Below are 23,625 nucleotides of genomic sequence, written 5' to 3'. Positions count from 1 at the left end.
AAACCTTTCCTCATAGAGCCAAACATTACCTATGTTTAACAGGACAGCTGAATCAAGACTCAGATATTTTACAGAGCTCTTTCTTCTGATTGTCACGCGCAAGAGAAATGTGACCAGTTTAAAAAGGGAGGCCTATGTGACTGATTTTTAAAAAAGGTCAAACAATCTGTGTTAAATAGTATACCAAAAAGTTATGGTGGTATGAATTACCTTATAAGGCATGGAGGTATAAAATATATCCTAGATATGACTGTTGGTAGGTTGTAGAAACAACTTGAAAAACATTTTTAGAAAAGGGGTATGTTTATATTTAAGGAAGGATGAAGTTAAATAAGTGAAGGTATCCTGGGATACCTGGGCACTTTATTTAACGTGCCTACTATTGCATTGCTCTTCTACTGTTAGAGAAAAGCCAGGCATTAAAGATGGGCGTTATATTCTAGGGAAAACTTTTTTTAGGTCCCAAAGCTTTTCACGGCATTGACAAAAGGGCTTCAGCTGGGAGGCTGTTGTCAGTATTGTTTCTGCAGTCAGGAGATCGATCGAGGTGCTGCTGGGCTTGGCTGGTTGAGACTTTAGAGAAATCATGCAGCCTCTCTCAGCTTCACTGTCATTTGAAAAATGAGGGACGAGGGACGGGATGGTTAGATATTCTAAGGTCCCATAGGCCTCCAAGAGTGTGTGTGGGCTCCTGAGGAGTTAGCAGGCTGCCTTCCTGTGGTTACCAAGGTGAGTTTTTGGCCTCTTTTCCCAGTGGTTTCTGTGTACACAGTGAGATGCAAACTGTGTTTAGGGATGATAGCAAACTTTGTCCTTCTCCAGGAAATGATAAATGCCATGTGACTCTGACTCAAGTCCTGGTCTCTTGTTAATTTTTTGTAAACTTTTTATGTTTGATGAGTCAGAAATGCAGGCTCTTGTAGAGTGTTAACAAGACTTTGATTATAATCGCTTCAAATTGCAGGCCCTTCTCCTGTGTAATGATTTTTGCCATTTGCCTTTCCATAATCTTACATAGGCAGGATAGAAGGACGCTTTGATCAGTAAGAACTGTGATCTGTTGCTTCATGAGCCCTCATTACACTAAAATTATTAACAGAAAACTATGTGCACACATTAAGAGGATATCAGCAAGTCTGAATATTTCATGAGAGTTGATGCAGTATCACAGAACCTTAGGAGTACAGAAAACTCCTCTGTTAATATCGGCCAAGGCGATCCTGTGCACATGTGCGCCTGCTCGTGGACACACACACCACACCCGCATCCAAATTGTATAGATGTGTGCATGCCTGCTTAACTATGATGTGTTGCTACTGACTCTTCCTAAACGACCAAAAACTACTACTACAGATTTGTGTTTTGGGGATTGAGTCTCAAAGAGGCTGACTGAAAAAACAGTTTTTGAACAATTTCATGAAGGGTGGACTTGCAGAGATCAGAAGGCCTGACCCTAGGGGTAACTGCAGTACATGGAGGTTACTCTACAGCACTCTGTACACAGACGCGAGGCTTGGAGGCAATTTGGAGTCAATAAGTACTTTATTTGGACTTTTGTTGTAAAACTGAGAGTTGGCAGGATTCCAATACAGTTTTTTTTTTTTTCCCTTAAGAGTTGAAGAGAGGACTTGGAGGGATCAGTGTGTTGGTTGATAGCATTTGAGAATGTCTTGTTTGAGTTTGGAGTCATAGATGCATAACATGGCCTAAGATCAGCTTTTCTTCCCCTACCCAGTAGTGGATTCCCACAGAGTCAGTACCAAAGCTTTTAAATTTCATTTAACTTTATTTTTAATTGTGGTAAAAAAACACATAACATAAAATTTAACATGTTAACCATTTTTAAGTGTACAGTTCAATAGTGTTAACTATATCGACATTGTTACGTAGCAGATCTCTAGAACTTTTTCATCTTGCAAAACTGAAGCTCAATACCCATTAAACAACAACTCCCCAATTCCCCCTCCCCCCAGCTCCTGGCAACCTCCATTCTACTTTCTGTTTCCTTGAGTTTGACTACTAGATACCTCGCGTAAGTGGAATCATACAGTACCCGTCATTTTATGACTGGCTTATTTCATCACGTCCTCATAATGACTTAGCAGAATGTCCTCAAGGTTCATCCATCGTGAAGCATGTGACAGGATTTCCTTCTTTTTTTAAGGCTGAATAGTATCCCATTGTATGTACCACATTTTCTTTATCCATTCATTCATTCGCAGACATTAGGATTACTTCCACCTCTTGGCTCTTGTGAATAATGCTGCAGTGAACATGGGTGTGCAAATATGTCTTTGAGATTCTGCTTTCAGTTCTTTTGGATAAGCCCAGAACTGGGGTTGCTGGATCATATGTAATTATATTTTTAATTCTTTGAGAAACCATAATACTGTTTTTCACAGCAGCTTCACCATTTTACATTCCCACCAACGGTGCACAAGGGTTCCAATTTCTCCCCATCCTTTACTGAAACTTTTATTGTTATTAAGATAAGATGTAGTGGGAAAAGATACCATTGTGGTCACAATTCTGGTTTTCCTGGTGGATGGTAATTTAAAAGGGTGATAGAAATGGTAATAAAAAGGTGAGTGGAGAGGTGGTTATAGGTGAGCATGGCAAGTTTTAGAAAAGCGCTTAGGCTCTCTCTTCTCTCCATTCTTTTTTTTGTTTTTGCGGAACGCGGGCCTCTCACTGTTGTGGCCTCTCCCGTTGTGGAGCGCAGGCTCAGCGGCCATGGCTCACGGGCCCAGCCACTCCGCGGCATGTGGGAATCTCCACGGACCGGGGCACGAACCCGTGTCCCCTGCATCGTCAGGCAGACTCTCAACCACTGCGCCACCAGGGAAGCCCTCTCACTTCATTTTTTACCTGTCGTTAAAGTGCTAGTTATAATGAATAGATTCATACATCAGATGTGTGCCTCCTGAGTAAACTATTCCCTCTGAACATCATAAGAGTAATAGAGGACTGCCCTGGTGGCACAGTGGTTAAGAATCTGTCTGCCAATGCAGGGGACACAGGTTCGATCCCTGGTCTGGGGAAGATCCCACATGCTGCGGAGCAACTAAGCCCATGCACCATGACTACTGAGCCTGTGCTCTAGAGCCCGTGAGCCACAGCTATTGAGCCCACGTGCTGCAGCTACTGAGCCCACGTGCTGCAGCTACTGAAGCCCACACACCTAGAGCCCGTGCTCTGCAACAAGTGAAGCCACTGCAATGAGAAGCCCGTGCACAGCAACGAAGACCCAATGCAGCCAAAAAAAAGAATAATAGAGAAAAATCCAGTGAAGAAAACCAAGAGAAAGGGGATCTTTGAACAACAGACCTTGGGATTCAGTTTGTTTGGGGCTGACTGTGTGTTTGGGTCTCTGCTGGGCTGGGAGGGTGAGATCAAAGGGGCCAGTACCACAGTCTGGGGCTTCCTTGTCTCTCAGCTGGTACAAGTTGGGTGTCAGAGAACACACAGAAAGATATGGGTCATCTGCCACTTAGTACAAGCCTGTCGGCTCCAACTTGGTGTTGGATCCTGGAAGGGAGGCGGGAGAGGGGATGAGGATGCCCTTTCTCTGATTTCAAGCCCTGGGCCCGCTTCACTGACCGAAGGGCTCAAGAAATGCATGCCACTGCCTTTGTCCTCAGCCCGCGATACCTTCAGGTTTTCCCTGGAAATGAAAGAGGCAGCAGGAATTCAGAAGGCCTGCTTTCTGACTGCTGGTGTGCAGTAACTTACTCTGTGTCTGTGGGCATGCCGCTCTGTGCTTCATTCTCCTTCTCTGTAAATGAGATGGCTGGCTCAGGTGGGTGAAGTTTTAAAAGGACCTTCTTGACACGTGTTCAGAGTTCTAGCTCTCATCTCCTTGTGAAGGATTAAGATATTGGTGGGGGGTGTTACATAAGGTGGAACAGGCCCTGCGGTTTACCATATGGTGTCAGCTATCTCACAGAGCCCTTGCTCTGTTCAGTGTGCAGGCTTCTGAAATGCCTAAGTCGCTTTTGAACAGTTCTGACAGTTTCTACTTAGAGGATACTGGGCTAGGTGTGGAGTGAAGGTTATGTAAGACTTGCATCTGCCCTAAAACAGATCATGATGTATTTCCAAGAGCATTATATCCAGAGGACCCTGGAGGTTTTCTATTTTAGATCTCTTCGTTTTTAGGGAGAGCAGAGCATTTTGAGAAGCCAAGGGCCGGGCTCTGGGTCAGCAAGGCCAGTCAGTGTCAGAAGCTGAGACTGGAGTCCACTTTTCACTTCTCTTGAGTCTGTAAGGGGTGCGTTCTCCATTATTTTAATTAGGTAGATAAGACTGGTGCCCAAGAAGAGATAAGCAGTACTCCAAGGCAGCACACAAAAGGTGCCAGACGATGCGGGGCTGACAGTATGGGTATAGGGTTTCTGAAAAGGAGCAATCATTCCAGCTGGGATAATCTGGGAAGCCTTCCTTGAGGAGGGAAGTTTTGAGCTGGGCTTGAAGGATGGGTGGACTCTAGCCGGAGAGGGAGAGGAGAGGGGAGCTCCATGAGCAGAGGTGTGGAGATGAGAAAGCCCGAGACAGGTGGTGGGGATCAGTTTGGCTGGGGCAGAGAGACAGGAAGGAGGAGGGGACGAGGACTGACATTTATTGAGCATGTGTCTGGCGTCAGGCACAGTGTCTGGCCCTTCACCTGCGTCGTCTCACATGCTGAGTGGGGGACTGACATCCTGACCAAGTGCTCACTTGAGGACGTCACTTTCTCCCCTCCCCATCTGTACTTGGGACCTGTCCTTCTTAGAGTAAAAGTCATTTACACTTTGATCTGGTGGGAAAGTACCTGGTTTCAAATGGGGAGAAAAAGAAAACGGGGAAGGATTGTCAGGTTCTGTAAAGAAGGTCTCTGAGGCCGTTGATAGTATTTCATTCTCCTACTGTAAGCCTGGAGGCTGTCTCCCAGTTAATGGCAGCTGGCGGGCCTCGGAGCTCCTGAGTGACTGGGCTGACCATGAATTATTCAGGGCCTGTACCCAACGAGTGGCTGCCTGGCCAAGCCCTGTGGGAAGGAGGCTGTGCTATATCATTGAGGGATCAGCAGAGGCTCAGGTGCAGAGGATGAAGAAATGACTGCACCCTTAAAATATTTCACGCTTTAACATGCCGGGGCTGCGTGCACTGTTCCATGGCCCTGCAGCTGGGTAATCGGGGCCTGTTTTTCAGAGTGAGAAATCACGTCCCCCACGCGCAATAAATAAGTGCAGTAAGCTACACACTCGTGTTAGCATGGCACGTGTTGTCAGGGATTTGGTGAGAAGCCGCGTTAAAATTGCAGATAGGATGGTATGGATGGAGAGCATCCGGGTGGAAGGAACCCCACTCTGCTCTGTTTTTTTCTCAGCCAAGGAGAAGAATGCTGTTGTCGATCCGTTCAGAGTAGTACTCACACCAGCTCTCACTAACCTCACTTGTCATGCGTTACCACATCTTTGCGTTTGTGTGTCCTGTTTCCTCCTCTGGGCCGGAAGTGCCTGCAGAGAAGAAATCACCTCTTATGACGCTGTGGGTCCCTCAGATGGCCTGAGCTGAGAACATGGTAGGGCTGAGAACTTGTTGGGTGGGTTGGCTTTTGCTCTGTGCAAACCAGGAGCGGCGGGGCCTGTGTCTTGATGATGTTTGCATCCCTCACTCCCTTTTCTTCCTTTCCTCTCCAGGTGCCTGTTCAACCTGGCTCTTTTCACCCTTTCTCATTACAGTCAGTCTGTGTTAAGCCCCTGGAAAAGATAACCTGGGTGTGGATACCTGTGGGCAGGGTCCAAAGGCCTATTTTCACAAAGAATAGATTTGTATTTCCTCTTTTCCCATGTCTTTCCCACGAGCCGTGCTACCAGGAAACAGCGTCTTGTCACTGTTCCATCTGCCCCTTTGTAAAACGCTGGCCCGATGGCTCTGAATACCTGTGTGTGTCAGCCTTTTCCCTCCAAGTTGGAGGTGGGGAGCAGAATCAAAACTCCTGGGCAAGAGCAGACCTGGCCCCAACTGCATTCCTCAGATGTTCTTTCCTTTGAACCATTCTACCTGTGTGGAGGAGCCCAGTCTTGGCTGTGGCTGGTGTTATATATTCACAGGCATAGCAACACCTGTTTGCCAAAGGTGGGGCCTCTGGACTGGAGCATTTCTTTTGCCTCTGAGGGGAAGCTTTGCATGTGCAGATAACAGATGAGATAAGAATGCAGGATAAGGTTTGGCTGGGGTAGAAGATTCAATAAACTGCATTCCTTCCTTCCCCCGGGACCTTGGGTGCTTGTTAGTGAGTGTAACTTGCCATTTTTTCTCCTTCTCAGCAGAGATGTCAGTGTTTTGTATTCAGTTCTGCTGTGACCAGTGGAACAAGAAACAGGAAAAGGATATGAATAAAAATTAGATTTGCCCCCGTATTTCAGCCATAAAACTATATGATTTTGTGGGAGGGGTGAGTGTGTGTGTGTGTGTGTGTGTGTGTGTGTGTGTGTAAAGAGAGAGAGATCCATTTGTCCAACCATCCATCCATCCATATCCTCCAAGGCACAGAGATAGCAATTGTTGTGGATGGAAAATACCTTTAGCCTTCCCTTTAATCTTTGTTCTACTTACTCTGAGTCCCAAAGTATCAAATCTGATAGCCCCACCTCAAACAAGCACTGGCCTCTCTAAAACATAGGCCTTTTATAACTTGTTTCATAGTGAGTGTTGTGCTCTTGCTATCTCTGAGATATTACTACTTTTATGACTATAAAATACGATTTTGAATTTGCCTTTCCCAGTGCATAATGGGCTGAGTTACAGAGAGGGAATGGGGTTTGTGAGTACTTCCCAGGTGGAGGACTGGTCTTGCTATTCCGAACTGTCCTTGTCCCAAAATCCAAAGGGGCTCCCAGCCTGAGGACAGTGGTTCCACGTGGAACCTATAACACCCTCCAGCTGGTAGCCTCCTTGGGGAAGAGGTGGGGCAGAATTCGCTTTTGAGATTTCCTGTATGAGAAGTTTAAAGACTAGTAATCGTAGCTGCTATGATGGTGCTAAGATCTTTCTAAACATTTAAGTCAATTATAGAAAAACTCTTTGAGGTTGGTCGCATTACTGGGCCAGTGTTTCAGGCTCAGAATCACAAAGTTTTCTAGAAAGTGGCAGAGCCAGCTTCCTAGATTCCAAGTCTGTTTTGTAACCACCTTTCCTCCTCTAGCTTTGCATTTCCAAACCCTGACCCAGACACTCAGTGGGCAGTGCTCTAGGGGAAAATATGGGGGTGGTCTCAGCCCTGATCTAGGAGTCCTTTGGGTTGTGAGGGGAGGGGAAGTGCTGCCGACTGCTTCCAGCCGCCCGGGCCGTAGGCCCTGAGAACGGAGACATTCTGGAGAGCTTGGCAGGCACAGAAATGCCAGTGTCACAGATGTGTCTGCCAGTGGGACATTGTGAAAATTGTTCTTTGGGGTGGGAAAAGGAGGTTTCAGGGAATTTCTTGTTTTCTGGTTTTGGCTGGATTTCGTGGTTGTATGCTTGGTTTGTTGGTTGGGTTTTCTGGTAAGTGGGGCCGTTTCCATTGAAAAAGGGATGGGTTCTAAGAGAAGATGCATCCTGAGGCAGGCTTTGGGGAGTAAGGCCAGCAGTAACTAGGCAGTTATCGGGTGGGAGGCTCTCCAGGCATTATGTGTAGTAGAAGTAGAAGGAGAATGATCACAGTTAAGGTTCAAGACTGGGGGAGGTGGGCAGGAGGCTCCTGGAGGAGGGAATGGGTGGGCCAGAGAGGGAAGACAAGGAAAACTGGGGAGACGAGACAGAAAGATGGTATAAGTTTCAGCTGCAGGGAGCATGAACGCAGCAGTACGGTTTGGAGCCCGCTTGTCTATTTGGCCACATGGGTGGAAGAGGATTATTTTAGTAGTAGTATTTTGGTTTCCTATAAAGAAAGGCTCAGGAGAAATTGGCTGTGGTCGTCCAACTGTCAAGGGATTTGACCGCGATGAACACGAAAGGCAGATGTGGAAACAGCAGGAGAAAGCGGCAGAGAATTTGGCAAGATAGTTTGTATGTGAAACCTTGTTGTTTCACTCCCTGTTCCTACCACTTCCTTCCCAGCTCTTTGGGTTGGCTTGTCAAGTCCTTGAATGTGTAGAAATCCCATCACATCTTAGCATTTTGGCCATCCTCTCCCAGACATTTCAGTCTTGCTAATGTTCAGATGTTCAGGAAATGAACACCCCACGGTTTACCCTTTCAAGCTTGCTGTAATGCAGGAAAAGCAATCTTTTTTTCTTTTGATCTCCCAGACTACATAAAGCCTCTTGGAACAAACAGAGGTTTAATCTCACTCCCTTAGTGTTCCCCTTCACATGCCACATGCTAAATCATACAGAATCTTAGTTACAGGTCCACCAAGTATGACAAAAGGAATAAGACAAGACCAGACAAAACCCATTCACAACAAGGGAACCCTCCACGTAGCAACTTCTGTGTGAACCAGCAGAGAACGTGCCTGATCCTGACCCAAACTCAGTGTTGTCTAGGTTCGTGTGGAGGCTTGCTTGGGTTTTAGGTTTACCTTGATACCATTTATCGAGTCTTAGGGTTTTTCTGAAAAGCGTAGACACCATTAGTAAGCTGAGTACATAGGAGAAACATCGCTAGACCGGTAGGTCTGCCGTCCAGGTGTGTCCCTGCCTCAGCAGCTGTGCGGCCCTGGGCAAGACACTGTATCTCTCTGAACCTCTGTTGCCTTGTCTGCAAAATGGACACAATACCTACCTCACTTGAGAAAATGTATATGAAAGCTACAGGGTGCTGTAATAATGTGATGTTGTTACTGTGGCCATTGAGTTTATGTGGAGATGAACTCAAATCACTCATACATTTAGAACCAGAAGGAGTTTTTATGACCATAAATTCCAACCTGTTTGATTTGTGGGCGAGGATTGCAAGGCCCAGGGAGGTAAGGCACCTGTGCAGTTACTTAGCTCCTTGGTGGCCCTCAGGAGTTGGGGTGAGCCTGAGAACCTGACTGTGGTCTTGAGTCTTTCCACCACACCACAGCACTTCTGATTTGTGCTGTCTACAGATAACCATAGCAACCTGGCTTTACCTTTCTGGCATCACAAGGATAGCAGATACATGTTACTTGGGCTTCAGTTGCTTCAGTCCCATAGCTGACTTGACCAGTCCATCGTGGCCATCTTTCATTACGCCTTGGAATCATTTTCTATTTTTGGGGGGGCTGTGTCGTGCGGCTTGTGGAATCTTAGTTCCCTGACCAGGGATTGAACCCGGCGCCCTTGTCAGTGAGAGCACCAAGTCCTGCCCACTGGATTGCCAGGGAATTCTCACGCCTTGGAATCTTGATGCAGCCTGAAGGCAGGCACGGCCGCTTAGCAGGGTTGGCCACGTGTGTTGATACCCGACATGGCAGGGTCTGTTTCTGGGGGAAGCTTGAGTGTTAGGCATTCTGAGCCCCGCCCCCCGCATTAATGTTCCCGTTCACACGCTGCGTGTCTCTGTCATAGGTGTCTTCAGGATTCTCTTTCTCAGATCACTAGAAATAAAACTGACTCGGACCCCTGGCCTCTTGCTTTATTGAGTTAGAGCTGGGCAAGCTCCTTTAAGTTCCTCCTTTCCTCCTCAGCACGCCTCCGTCCTTGCCCGCCTGCCTCTGAAGGTTAGTGGGCCTCCTCCTGGCTGAGGCTGCCTGTGCCAGCCACCCCGGTCAGCCATTGCCCACCGGCCTTTTCCTGCCCGTGCCACCTCGGGGCTGAAGCCTGTGCGCGGAGGACATGCCGGCTCGGCCCGCCCCAAGAACCCTTCCCTGGTCCTGTAGCTCCCTTCCCTCGTCCTGTAGCTCCCTTCCCTCATCTGGCCTTCACCACCTCTACCTTCTTGTCCTCCATCTTCTGTTTTCTCATTCTCCAACTCCCTGTGACCTCACTTGAGCTTGTATTATCCCCGGGACCTCCTAATTCACACACTGGATCACCTGTTCTCTGATTGTTCTCTGTTCCCTGTTCTTTCTGCAGCACGTGCTGCCATCCAGCTACCACCTTCCCTGCTTGACTGTCTCTCCCCTCTCTTGAACTTTCATTCTATGAATCCCTTGGTGTCTCCACTGTTGTTTCTCCTTCCTCCCAGATGCTGGCCTTCCCCAGGGCTCTCTGCTCGGCCGCTTGCCTCCTACATCCCTTCCTAGGCTTCAGCCCACTGCAGTCTCAACTCTCAGTCTGTGCACGGGCTGTATCTTCAGCCTTGAGCTCTGTTTCCACGTTCCTGACTGCTTCTGGACATGTCACCCTGTGGAGTTGCAGCCTGTCTGGAAGAAAATGTTCATTCCCCCCCTGTACCCCACAGCCGGCTCTAAAAACCCCAGAGTCTGAAGCTCACCCCTAGCCTTTGAACCTCCCAAAGACTTTGAAGTCCCACAGGACTTGAATTGGTTACCAAAGTCCTATGGATTAACTCTTGCATCATGCCATTCCTTTCTGCTCCTATTGCCGTACCCTGACTAGCCCTTTGACCTGGACAATTGCAGTGACCACCTTGCTGCCTTTAATGTCTCTCTCCTTTCAACCCATTCTAATCTACCACTGCCAGATTAATCGTCCCTAGAGCCCAACCCAGAACCCGTCCTCCTCTGGCTCTAAAATCTCCAGTGGTTCCAAGCCTGCCTCTCTTGGCTTCCTCCCTCCTGACCCTAGTTCCTTACGTTTCAGTCAAACGGTAGCACCCGCTGGTGCTGTTCTCCCGACAGTCCAGTTGCTGCCTTTACTTGGGCGACTTTCCCCCAACGAGGAGAAGAGCTTCCCCCTCATCCCAGACTATCGATAGTCTACCTGTGCTTCAAGGTCTGGTCAAATGCCACTCCCTCCTGGGGTGGTTCTTCCTGCCTTCCTGTGCAGCTCCCCTACCTACTCCTCACTCTGTTCTGGTTTTGGACTATTGGCGTATCTGTCCCATCTCCTTTGGCTACCATCTCTCCCAGTTATCTTTGACTCCTCCAAAACACCAGGCAGTGTGCCCTGCGTACAGTTGGCGTCCAGGAAATACTGCGTGGAATAAAGCATGAGCCCTCTGGCTGTCCTTTACCTCCTCCCGCTGCTGAGGTGGAGGTGGTCACGTGAGCCATTAGGGTTGGGTCCTCTTCTTCCCTGGCCCCATCACACCACAGCATTCCCACGTCTCACCCCCTGCCCCTGTGGGGTTATTAAACCCTTCCCTAGCCTCAAAACCTTTCTTTCTAATATTTACACGTGTCCACTTCACCTGGCTTGTTCTAAGTGTGCTCTTGAGTATCCAACGTGGCTACACGAGCCCCAGCCTCTCCCTCCATCACATCGCATGTAACCTGGTGAATTAGAAAGCTTATTTTACCTACTTCCCTGTACCAGAGGGAAATGAAAGGGAGACTAAGAGTGGTGACTCATACTCTGTTCACTCAGTGGCTTAAAGATTAAAAATGTGTTGTAAATTGTCAAGCACTTTGCAGTCTCATTTTGTGTGCCCATAGCTAGACACTTAGAGACTTACCATATCACCAGTATATTTAATAGTGAAGAGGGGCCCGTTAAAAAGATCTCAAATGAGAAAATTCTCCATTCTCCTCTTTGTAGCCTTGATGTGATACGTGGGGGAAAAATCAAGAAGAGGTGCATTTTGCAAAACATACTTCTAATTTTGAATAGTATGACCATTTTTAGGGCATTTTCACATCATCCCCTCAGTAATCTTATAGGTAGGCATGAATTATCCCTGTCTGACAGCAGAGGTTTAGAAAGAATCTGGGGTTTCTTCTAAGGTCGTAAGTGATTAAGAGGCTTGGCCAGGACTAGAAACCCAGGTCTTGGGAATCCTAGTCAAGTGCTTCTTCCAAGACCCTGCATTTTGCCACCTTGCTGTCAGTGTTTTGAATTGCAGTAGAGGGGCTTTAGAAAGTGCTCTACTACATCTTGGATGTGGAGAAATATCTTCGAATCCTGGGCCTGGCTTTAGAAAGCTCAAGGTTGACACTGGATGCATTAAAAACCCAGCGGTGTGGATGGAAGGAATGGGGTTGTTCCGAGTTGAGCAGTTAGCTAGACTCTGAGTTTGTTTTAACTTTAGCCTTGAACAGGATGCAGTTGCTTGAATTACAAGTGCCCTGGGGACTAAAGTAAACCTTTGGTGGAGGCCCATCTCTTCAGGGCAGATTGGAATCCCTTAGGAATGAAATTACCTTCTTCAGTGAGTATGGCTGCAAGGCTACACACTTGAAACGCTAAATTTGTAATTTGTTGTCTGCCTGTAGTTACTGAGAAAGGGGATGGGTGGGTAACTAGGGTCAGTTATTTCCCAAGAACACATTTTGATCACTGTTATTGTCTATGTAGAGGATTTTGTTTTTGGTTGAGACTGGTGGGAGAAGTTAGGGCGGAGAGTTTTAAATTTTTGAAGAACTCAGAAGTTTAAAGGCTTTGTTTTACAAATCACAGTAGGATTTCAGGGTGATTTCTTTTATCTCCTCATTGGTTCCTGAAGTCATCCAGGTCAGGGATCCTGGAGGTGTTTACCTGTGTACCTTTCTCCCACAATGCCTCGCAAGTCGGTGCTCCCGTAAAGCTTGCATTGAGTTACTGTTATAGGGCCGGTGTTATCCCGGAAAACCTCCGCTTAACGTCTCGTACTGGCAGCTGTAGGTCGTTTGAGAATATCCTTCCGTGAGCCTGAACTTACCCGCTCCCCCCCGCCCCCCTCGCTGTGGCCTTGCCCAACGCCCAGGGGGACTTTTACTTTGACCCGCTGGCACGGCCGGGCCGCCTCCGCGTGGTCGGTGCCCGCGCGGTGAGGACGCTGAGCGCCCAGGTGCGCGGCCCGCATGGCTGCGTGAGCTCCTGAAGCTAAATAGTGGAGGAGCCGCCCCGGCCGGGGACCTGCGGGGCGCCTTACCCTACCGGGCCGCCTCCTTTTCATGAGATAGTAATCGGAGACTTTTCCGTTACGTGAGGCTCTCAACAAAAGATTGTAATTCCAGCAGCTTTGCTTGGGAAGGTACCACCGCGGCAGGCGCGTCCTGGGCCCGACCCGGGGGTCGGCGGCCCCACGGCGGCCGGTAGGGCAGCCGGGAGGAGGTGTGTGCGCTGTGCCCGCGAGCTCCCGGGCTCGGCGACGGAGGCGTGTTTAGGATTGGCCATATTTTTAAAAAATTTTAAGTAGGACTTGCGCCTCCCTCCCTCCGCCCTCCCGCCCCTCCTCGGTAATTTATTTCAAGCCTAGAGCCAAGGGCCACAAAAGGAAGGAAAACCACAAGGAATTAGATGCGTGAGTGGCCGGGCTAAGGTGGACTCTCCTGCGGCCAACTTCCTATCAGATCTGCCTGCTGGACTTTCACACCGGGATGGGGCTTGCCTAAGGTCCAGCCCTTTTAGCCGAGGCCGGGAGCCAAGCGTTGCGGAAGCTGCTGCGTGTTGGATGGGGGTAGGAGGGGGCTGGAGCGGGATTTCCACCGTGCAGCCCGCCGGGGCGTTACGCTGGGCATAATGGAATTGCAGAGGACGGCTAGCATCTCCGGGCCGCTGTCGCCGGCTTACACGGGGCAGGTGCCTTACAACTACAACCAGCTGGAAGGGAGATTCAAGCAGCTACAAGGTAAACTCCCGTCTCAAAGGCCGGGCCTGACCGGGGGCCGTGCTGCCTCCAGTGGTTCTGAGGGTTTATTTGTGCCATATGGTACGTGACCCTAATGAAGACCGGCGGCCGCGCGCCCGGCCCCAAAGCCTCTGGTTGGCTGCGAGCACCCCATTCACTACTTAAAGGAGACAGTTTCTCACTCTTCACTCCAGAAAAGCCACCGTTTGGAGTCTCTATCTCCAGTTTCCCTTGGGCTTTCTTGGTTGTCAGGTATCTGCTGCCCACTGCACACACATTTTATCTCTTTTTAGCTGTCTTTGCATTTTAGTAGATCAATGATAATAGACCTATTAGTATGCAAGTATTTGATTCCGGGTCGCCTCCGTCTCCCAGCACCCAGCCTTTTACCTCTGGGAAGCCTAAAGGTGTAAAGTGCACTGCTGGACACCCTGTAGAACAATAGCAAAGGGAAGGAGGGAGTGGTCTTTTTGTTCCTAAGCCTTGGGTAAATTACAGTTTTGATTCCGAAGCTTAGTTTTAACCCTTTTGATGTATTGTGTTGGGATAGAGCCTTGCCATCAATTTAGTGAGCTATGTAATTTATAATGAAAACCAGTTATTGTCATTCCAGTGCTATTGGGTTAGATTAGTTGGATCAATTACAGGTTTCTTGGAGTCTGTATTAATCTCAAACAGTTGAACGAATCTAATATTTTTATGGAGAGCAGTGTGTGGGGTGATGGGCCTGCAGCCTGCGGCCGAAGTGGCCCCTGCAGCCCCCTTCCCTTGGCTGTCCCTGCCCAGCCAGCAAGCCTGGCCGGTGGTGTCTTGGAGCTTATACATGAAAAAGGATTTGTAACTGAAAACAGAACTCCTTCCGTTAGGAAGCCCCTGGAATCGGTAATAGGCTGGGAATGATTCTAGTGCTGTGAAAAAGTAGCCTTTGCAGACGGTGTATGTTTCTTATTTTAACTCTTCTTGGTGCCGCAAATGTGGATCCTGGGAGGAGGAGGAGGAAGGAAGGAAGCAGCTCAGTCTTAGAATGTTTTCAGTGGGGAGACGGGGAGGCTATATTTCATTCACAGGTTTATTTGTCTTGTGAAATAGTTGACAGTAATGACACTTTTCTGGAAAACAAGAGGCAGAACAGGACATGATTTTAAACATTTGCTAGGCTGTGCTGCATTCCTCGGGCAGTTAGCTAAGAGGAAGCTCCCTTCTCTCTAGGGAATGGTTGTGTGTCTTTGCTTCATCCCTCTTGAGCTCTACGAAGGTAGAATTTGCTTTTTTGGAAAACTTAGCAGGGGCCAGAGCTGGTGGCGGGGTGGGGACTTGAAGATGGTAAATAGAGGAGTGGGGTGTGTCCATTGTCTTCTGGGTGTGTGGTCAAAGGCCCACAGTTTGAGGTTTGAGGTTCTGAGAATTCAGAATGCACCTCTTCTTCAAATGACCCAGGCTCCTCACTTCATTGTATCATACTGCCAAGGAGAAAGCACCAAGGAGGATCCTTGATCTGAAAACCTATTACTGAGGTCCAGTCAGCCCCCTCCTGTAGTCTCAGAAGAAATGAAAACCAAGGAGAAAATACCAGAAGGTGTGGGGAGCAGTGTGCCCACAGGCCCACCCATAACAAAAGGCTGTTACTCTGAAAGGTTTGAGGACGGTTGTAAAACTGCTCACTGAGGAGGGTGGAGCTTACACACAGGAAATGTCTTAAACTGTCCTCTCTGGAAAAGTAAAATTTAAATTAAAAAAAATCACCGCGTGCCTTTGATATTTTACCTCGTGTTTCCCAAGGAAATTCCTTCAAAAGGGGTGAGCTCCACATTTTGTGTGGTGATTCTTTTAAATGACCTTTGTCCCCTAATTTAGTTGCAGATAACTTTATTATTTCTAAATATTGCGGTTTAGAAGTTGTACAAGTTTAGTGTTGGTATTTCTCCTATAACAGAAAACCACCCGTGTTGGGGAACTGAGCCGGGGTGAATTAACTCTCAAGTATGGTGGATCCCAGGAGAATTACAAACAGTTGGCATCATCCTTAGTTTCACATGGAATTGATTGCATTTTTAAAAACTTGAGGAATATTTTTGATAAAACCTTTTCCCATCCCCACCTACCCCCGACCCCCATCTGGTATTTGTTACTTACTGTTTAGTATTTGTAGTGCTTCCAGTCATCACATGTTTGATAACATATAGATTCTGTCTGCTGATTTAATTTCGTACATGCCTACTAAGCTGCCTTTTTCCTCTTTTTAATCCTTCCTAGTACTTATAACCCAATACTGGCAAACGACACCTCTGAATCTGTATCGATTTTTTTTTTTAGTGCCTCTAATATGAACTTATTTGTTTAGCGTCCACACCTTAGAGTCTGAGAGTACTGTGATTTTGTAGGAGATATTTCTGCAGTTTTCTTGGTTTCAAATCTTTTCACCCTGGATCCTAAAAATCTCAGGAGGGGGTGGAGTTTTAATGTTCTAGCTAAGGGAAATACAATGTTAAAGTGAGTCTGGTCTTTTAGATAAAATAGCTTATAGAGGTTTATCAGTAAGTAAATAAGTGTGATTAGAAACAAAACCTCACTGAGGGGCTTGAGGGGCTTAAGGGGCCGAGGTGCAGCGTGATGTCTTTCACACTGATGCTCCTGGCGTAAGAGGTAGGACCTTCCACCTCTGATGGCTTCAGACATTAACCACTGACGCCCAGCACACACCTGACAGGCACACACCTGACAGGCATATCCACTGCGTGCTCGAGATCTCTTTCGAATTTCACCTGCAAGATTAAATTACCACCTTCCTCAGAATCTGTTCCTGTATCTTACACAGTTAGATTTGTTGTTTTGTTTTTCTTTTTTAAATAAGAGAGGACTGCTGAAACACAACAAAACTCAACCTCACATGTTTTTTAAAAATGTGCTTGTAGTAACAGAGAAGTTCATGATGATACCTTTTCTCCAGTTTCACCTCAGCCAGCTCCACCCCTTATCAGACGGTACTCCTGCCCCTCCTCTACTCAGAGGCTGTTGCGCCTGCCTCTTGCGTAAATTAAATTCCAGGCTCCTTAGCCTGGCATTCAGGACCCTCCCCCAAATGGCCCCAGACACGAAATTCCTATTCCAGCTCTTTACATTCCAACCAAATAAATCTTCCAGGTGGGCAGGCCTGCAGCTCCTCATGAAACCCAGCCCTGGGTTTTTCCTTCATTGTCTACCTCATGCCTCAAAGGCTCTGCCCTTCCATTTCACCAATAGAAATCCTTCCTACAATTTTTTTTTTTTTTTGCGGTACGCGGGCCTCTCACTGTTGTGGCCTCTCCCGTTGCGGAGCACAGGCTCCGGACGCGCAGGCTCAGCAGCCATGGCTCACGGGCCCAGCCGCTCCGCGGCATGTGGGATCTTCCCGGACCGGGGCACGAACCCGCGTCCCCAGCATCGGCAGGCGGACTCTCAACCACTGCGCCACCAGGGAAGCCCCCAACAATTTTTTTTTTAAGACTGTGCTTACATTCCATTATTCCAGAAAGCTTCTCCTTGTCTCCTCCGTTGGGTAGTGGGAAAAAGATTTCATGGAGTGCTCACCATGCACCAGATGTGTTAGTGGGAGCTTTGTCTATATCTCATCTTGTGTTCATAGCACACTTAGGAGATTTTTTTTTAATTGAAGTATAATTGATGTACAATATATGTTACAGGTGTACAATATAGTGATTCACAGTTTCAAAGGTTATACTCCATTTATAACTACTATAAAATATTGGCTTATTTCCTGTGTTTTACAGTCCATCCTTGTAGCTTATTTTACATATAATAGTTTGTACCTCTTAATCCCTGGCCCCTGTATTGCCCCCCTCCCCCCGCCCGAGGTTTTAAAGATGAAAAGGTAGAGAGTCAAATAGCTTGTTTCAGGTCCCAGGCACTGTGTTGAGCGCAGGCTGAACATTGTTGTTCTCGAACTTTCTCCTCCAAGACTTCTAGATATGATTATTATTTTATTTCTGCAAAAAAGAGAGAGAAGGTGACCTTGTGAAATGCCAGCCCCAACCTGCTTCTCTCTTCTTCCTACCTGCCCCCTCACAGCACTGATTCTATCAGTTCTGGCAGTGGAGTTATAATGAAGACAGAATCTAGTTGAAATACACCAACAAGAACTTTCTCTGCCTTCTTTGCAGCCTGACCCTGACATCCAGCACCTGGTGTTTCTGGAGAAGGTGCTTTCTCTTAGCTGTTCTGGCTCAGTTCTGGAATCATGGAGTCACCTGTCTTCATTGGGACATAGAAGGAGACTAAAGATTTGCAGGCTGTGGGAATGTGTTACACTCAAGTTTATTATGTACTCTCTCAGGGTTGCCTCCTTGAATTTCTTCATTTTTTTGGTTTTGATTTCTAAACTGTTAGGGAAAGAATTTTGCTGGTTTTATACCCACAGTTCATGGGGAAAATGCATTCTTAAGTGTTTAAAAAGAACTTTCCAGTTTGTTATGGTACCTAGATGTTTGTCTTGTGTAATTTCCTAAACCACAGAGAGAGAAGATTGCTGGGTTTACACCTGCTTGTCATGAAGAAAACTTTAAGTTCTTAGATATAAAGTAATAGCCTTCAAATATTTCCCACTGTGGCAGTGAAAAGAGTTGGTGACAAATGATAACCCTGGTTTTCTTGGGGTGGCCAAGATTTATAAGAACATTTTCTGGGTTCTGGTCTGGATACCTGCCAATGCTGTACTATGATACTATAGATTTTTCTAAGCGCAGATAACTTTGTGGGATAAGTCACCAATTAAAAAAAAAACTCTTTTCACCAGTTTACCACAGTTTCAGCTCAAAATTTAGAACCTCCAAGCAGATTTGTGAATTAGAATCTTTTTTGAGTGATGTACTACTATTAATTATTAATATTTATAACACTTAACTTGAATACGTACCATCTTGCTTAATTAACTACATGAGATTATTCAGAGTACCCAGCATGGGAGCCAGTACTCAGTAGGTTCTAAATAAGTGGGCATTTCCTTAGTACTAATAATAGTCCTGTGGAGTATTCTCTTCCTTTTTATAAAGAAATAGATCATTGGATTAAGATCAACCAGTATGAGGCTTCCTCTCCAGAATCCAGGTTTTCTGACTCCAAACTTGATCTTCTCCTATAGGACCACAAAGTGTAGGTTAGGTATGAGCCATAATACCCGTTACCCAGATATCATGAATACATTCTGGCGGCATGGAAAATTAACGAGCGCAGAACTGCTCAGATTTCTGGACATGTGGTGCCCTCAGTTTTTGGTGGTCTAGGAACACCGACAGTCAAGGGAACACTGATTCTTTTAGCTTAAGTCCAATGTTTGACTCTTGGAGACCAGTTAGGAAGAAGAGGAGGGAGATAGTTACTCCGTTTGAGGAAAAGATACCACTTACGGTAGTGAAAGAATGGGACTCTAAACCGTCCTGGCTACTGAGGAAGCTTTCTAGATGATTGTGTTCCCAATTTTCATCTCTTCTCATGCCTTGGGCCTAGAAAGGGGTCTGTTCACAGCCCCACTGCTGCCTCCTCTGTGTTAGTCTCTCTCCGTGGTTTCCTAATGCCCCCCTCCCCCGCATGCAGCTGCCCCAGCCTCCCTAAATGCAGGCTCTGATAAGAGATCTCCCTGCAAAAACTTGGGATTTGACTCCAGCTGACCTGCCCACCTCCAGCTCCTGCTATTCCTTACTCCACGGTACTCATGAGTCCCTAAACCTACCCTGCATTTTCCTGCTCTTCTGGTTTCTTCCCCCTGGGAATTATTTCTTGTGTCAGGATCTTTTTTTTTTTTTTTTTGAGGTTCAGTTCAGATGCCACTTAATTCAAAGGAGAGGTGATCAGAATCTCTGCTTGGATTCTTTTCCTTTAAGATTTAAAGTTTAAGCCCTTGGTCAATCTCCTGTGATTTTCACATCCTGCCTTTGGTTAGAGTTTGAGTATCTGCCTCTCTGCTTTCCTTACATTTCACAAAGTCTGGGAGCATAAAGACAAAAGTCTCATACAGCCTGGCTTACCCATAGAAGTCACTAAGTATTTATTAAGGAGTGAATGAATGAAGTAGTATTATGGAATACTTTGTTTCAGTGGTTCTCAGAATGAGGTTCCTAGACCAGTAGCAGCATCCTGACCTGGGAACTTGCTCTAAGTGTAAATTCTCGGGCGCTGCTTCTGACCTACTGAATCAGAAACTCTCCAGGTGAGGCCTAGTCATAGGTTTTTAACTAGCATGCCTGGTGACTGTGATGTACACTCAAGTTTGAGAAACGCTCCCTTATTGGATCATTTGTACCCTCTTTGCAATTTGGGGGTGGGAGGATTTGGGAAGAACAGATTGCATGAATTGCTCGCAGATAGGAGCAGATATTGTATCTGATTTCTTATTGAAGAATGAAGAGTTAGGGAAAAGTATGTTTTAGAACAAAATTGTGTAGTAGTGGAAAAGGTATTTAGCCAGTCAGGAATGAGCTCTATCCTGCTAAACTAGAGGAGCCATTTAACATCTGCAGGCCTCAGCCAACTCCTGACTGCCAAATGGGGTCAGTCATCTGTCAGAGCTTCAAGTTTCCAGTGAACCAGAGCTTCACAGCCATTCATCGGTTCCTGCTGGAATCATACTTGTGCATATTATCAAAAATACGCCAGGTAGATCCCAGCCATTTTTAGATCTTAGTGCCTTTTCTCCCTTTTGCCTGCCAAGTTTCTATCAACTCTTAGAAGCCCCAGCCATGAAAAACTAATGACAGGGGGAAATAAATGATGGGGGCGTCGTAAAGCGTTTCTCTGACTTCAGTATTCTTTGCTTGATTGGCTTGCTTAAAAATCTGGCAGTTGTTTGTATATCATGGGTGCAAAGGACTTGGCATTCAAAAGCTCAGTAGTTGGTTACCAATCTAGGCTATTTTAAAGTAAGAAGACTCCTAAGAAATAAAATGATAAAAGTGTTTTAGGCAGTATAGGACATGCTTTCTTGTCCTCTTTGTTTATTAACACATATTTATTGGCAGCCTGCTTTTCAGTAAGCAAGCTGTCCTCTGGTTAGGAAGTGTATGAGTAAGCGTGGCTCCGCTATGCTGCCGAGCTGACTGATGAGTAGAAGCAAGTGGAGAAATAAACTTGTTCCAGGTGGGGACCCAGGTAGGGGAATTGAAGCAGGGCCAGGGTGGCCGGAGCTTAGAGTCCAGAGTGAGGAAGTGTTGGTAGGAGGGGTACTAGAAGAGAGAGTAAGCGAAGGCCAAAGGATGCACAGTCCTGTAAATCAAGTTAAGGAGTTGAGAAGGCAGTGGGAGGGTACTGAAGGATTTTAAGTATGGGAGTGACTTGTTCTGATTTTTTTCTCCTTAAGGAAAGGCCAGTCTGGTTCCTGAGTATAATGATTGTTTTGGAAGGTGGGTGCTGGTCAAGAGAAGAGGCAGGAGACCACTTAGGAGGCTGTTGCATTTGTTGTGATGAAAAACAGAAACAGCATAAGCTCCTTGAATTCGGAACTGCAAGGTACTTAGAAGCTTATTACTCAGTGTGGTCTGTAGATGACCTGGGAGTTTGTTAGAAATGCAGAATCTCAGGCTCGCCCCGAACCCACTAAGTCATAACTTCCTTTTAGCAAGATCCCCAAGTGGTTTGTATGCACAGACAAGTCTAAGAAGTGCTGCCTTGGAAATAATCTCTGCCTGCTCCCCTACCCCTCGAGCCGAGAAGGAAATAGTCCTAAAGAGGCTATGACCTTTCTGAGGTTTAACTTTTGTGTTTCATATAGAGTCTGCTTTAAAGGAAGGAGGGGTGTGTGTGTGTGTGTGTGTGTGTGTGTGTGTGTGTGTGTGTGTGTGTGTGTGTGTTAAGTAAACTGGATCATTTTAACTGTAAAAATAATATAGTATCCAAATGAATAATAGTTAATTAAAGAAAGTTTAGCGTTACCCTAGGAGATTACAGGGCTTTAAAGCATGTTTGGTTAATTCCTAGCTTTATAAATCTTTGTAGAGTTTGGCTAGGATTCTTTTACTTGCTAATCCTGCAGTTCTAGAAATTTGTGAAGTTAAAAAAACACAGTTTCTTTTCATCTATCCATTTGGTATTAATGGAGAATTACCAAAATACTCTGGGCTACTTTCTCTTAAGTTCTTCCAGAATTTCAACATGGTGTCCTGGGAAGTAGAGGCTTATTAAGTCCATACTTGCTTCATGACTTAAACCTTTGATATACTTTTAAACTATTTTTTAAAGCAAAAATACCCCCTCCTCCCCACACTCCATCTTACTAAAATGATCCTAATTAAATGAATGTTGGTGTTCTTGCAGTTGGTTAGACTTTAGTCCGGTTTCATATATATCAGACTTACCCAGCAAGTGCCTTCAGGTTTTGGTGTTAAAGCTGGATTTGAAATACATTAAATATCTGTTACTTGATAAGCGCTCACTTCCTGTGAGTCTGCAGGTGAAGCTTTAAAATGACTGGTTATTGATTAGGTAGGGGAGAAAAAGCACCTGCTGAAACTTGTTGGCCAGAATTTTTTGCCCCTTAGAAGAAAGAAAAGGGGTGGGGAGATAAGTGACTTCTGTTCTGACTGGCATCAGTCCAGAACCTTTCTGACAGGGGAAGGGGTGTGGGTAATGAAAGCAGTAGTATTCAGATGGTGTTCTTTCAAAGGCAAGGTTGAAGGTTATTAATAGACAAGAATTAAATTTCTAGCTGTTCTTTGTATTACTCCAACATTTTTTATATTTATTCTTTCACAGCCGTATCATGTCATCTCCAGAATAAATAAAAATGAAAGAATAATTCATGTAAAACCCCGCAGTCCCCACAAATCTTAACTCTCTGATAGTTCTTGTTTATATACAGTTTAAGAGTGTTATAGTCATTATATAGATTCAGTTTTGTCTTGGCATGTTGTTTTTATTTTTCACTTAACGTTATATGACAAACATTTCACATGTGGTTATTTTCTGTGCCTCTTGTCAAATGGCTTTCCAGATCTGGGCAATTTATTTACCATCCTGAACCTGCTGTCTCTTCTGTGGGCTGGGGGTAATACAACTTCTGTGTAATAAGATTGTTGGAAGAGTAAGCGAGATTCTCCGTGGAAATTGTTCGGGCCCTCAGTAGTCAACAGCAGCCTTTATTATTACAGGTCCTGGTTAAAAGGCAAAGCAGTACCCTGCGGCGGCAAGTCTTTTGAACTTGAGTTGAATGCCTCAACCGCGCCCCCCCGCCCCCGAAACCTGTTCTGGGTGTGGCTTCCTTCAGCATGTGTAGAAGAGCGTTGAGTTTGCCTGAAAATGCACCCAGCCGAAAACACCCCCTTTTATGTTGCCCTTTAGAAAGTACACAGGGTTGGCAGCAATCACTTGAGTCTGGTGACTTTTGATGTTGGTTGAGGACACAGTGGTGGTGCCTCTCCCAAGTTCACAAAAAGTGTGCGGAGCACTTAGTGCTGCAGCCACAGCGTCCAGCACGTCCTCAGAAGAGACTACTGTAGCCAGACTCACATTAGCTGCCCTCTGTAGAATGCCTCTACTGTGTTTGCTTTTGAAAGGCCTCTCTTAGCCTTTCTCTCTCTCTCTCCCCCCCAACCTTGTTTTCAAGAGGCACAGGACCTTTGAGTAGCAAATCCAGTAATCACACACAGTAGCATGGAGACACAGGCTGGCCTATATTCAGTCTCACAAAGGCCTTGTGAACGATCTGGCCTTAAAGTCTTTTTTTAATGCTTAAATGATGCAGGTGGAGAGTTAATCTGAGGATCACTGAGGCACGCTTCATTCATGAAGAATGTGAGCAAAACATAAAACGTCCGGAGGCTCTGTTCTTCTCTGGTGGCAAGGAAATTACATAGGCTGTGTCATTATTTGGGTGAATTTTACCCCCCCGCTGAGAGTGCAGTTGTGTTGGAATTTTGAAGTGAGAGCTGTGGGTTTAAGCACGACTAGTTGCAGGAGTGGTGTGTGTGTGTGTGTGTGTGTGTGTGTGTGTGTGTGTGTGTGTGTGTGTGTGTGTGTGGTGTGTGATATATATATACA

At 46.2% G+C, this 23,625-nt stretch overlaps 1 protein-coding gene across 3 annotated transcripts in view; it reads left to right on the top strand.

The window, feature by feature from the left end:
• The window catches only part of SPTBN1 (spectrin beta, non-erythrocytic 1), a 146,327-nt gene that overhangs the window by 16,688 nt on the left and 106,014 nt on the right, over window positions 1-23,625 (top strand). Inside the window, exon 1 of one of the 3 annotated variants that reach the window (XM_024753041.1) lies at window positions 13,078-13,605. The exons of 1 other annotated variant lie outside the window; for it this stretch is intronic. In XM_024753041.1, coding sequence (XP_024608809.1) covers window positions 13,497-13,605 — 109 coding nt within the window. In that variant the 5' untranslated portion in view covers window positions 13,078-13,496. Of the gene's footprint in view, window positions 1-13,077; window positions 13,606-23,625 lie in introns of those variants that run through there. One more of the 3 variants, XM_024753042.1, reaches the window with a different exon arrangement.

This window comes from Neophocaena asiaeorientalis, unplaced genomic scaffold (genome assembly GCF_003031525.2).
Source record: "Neophocaena asiaeorientalis asiaeorientalis breed wild unplaced genomic scaffold, Neophocaena_asiaeorientalis_V1.1 scaffold100, whole genome shotgun sequence".
NCBI lineage: Eukaryota > Metazoa > Chordata > Mammalia > Artiodactyla > Phocoenidae > Neophocaena > Neophocaena asiaeorientalis.
Note: the sequence above shows the minus strand (reverse complement) of the source record. Positions and strands in the feature narration are given on the sequence as shown.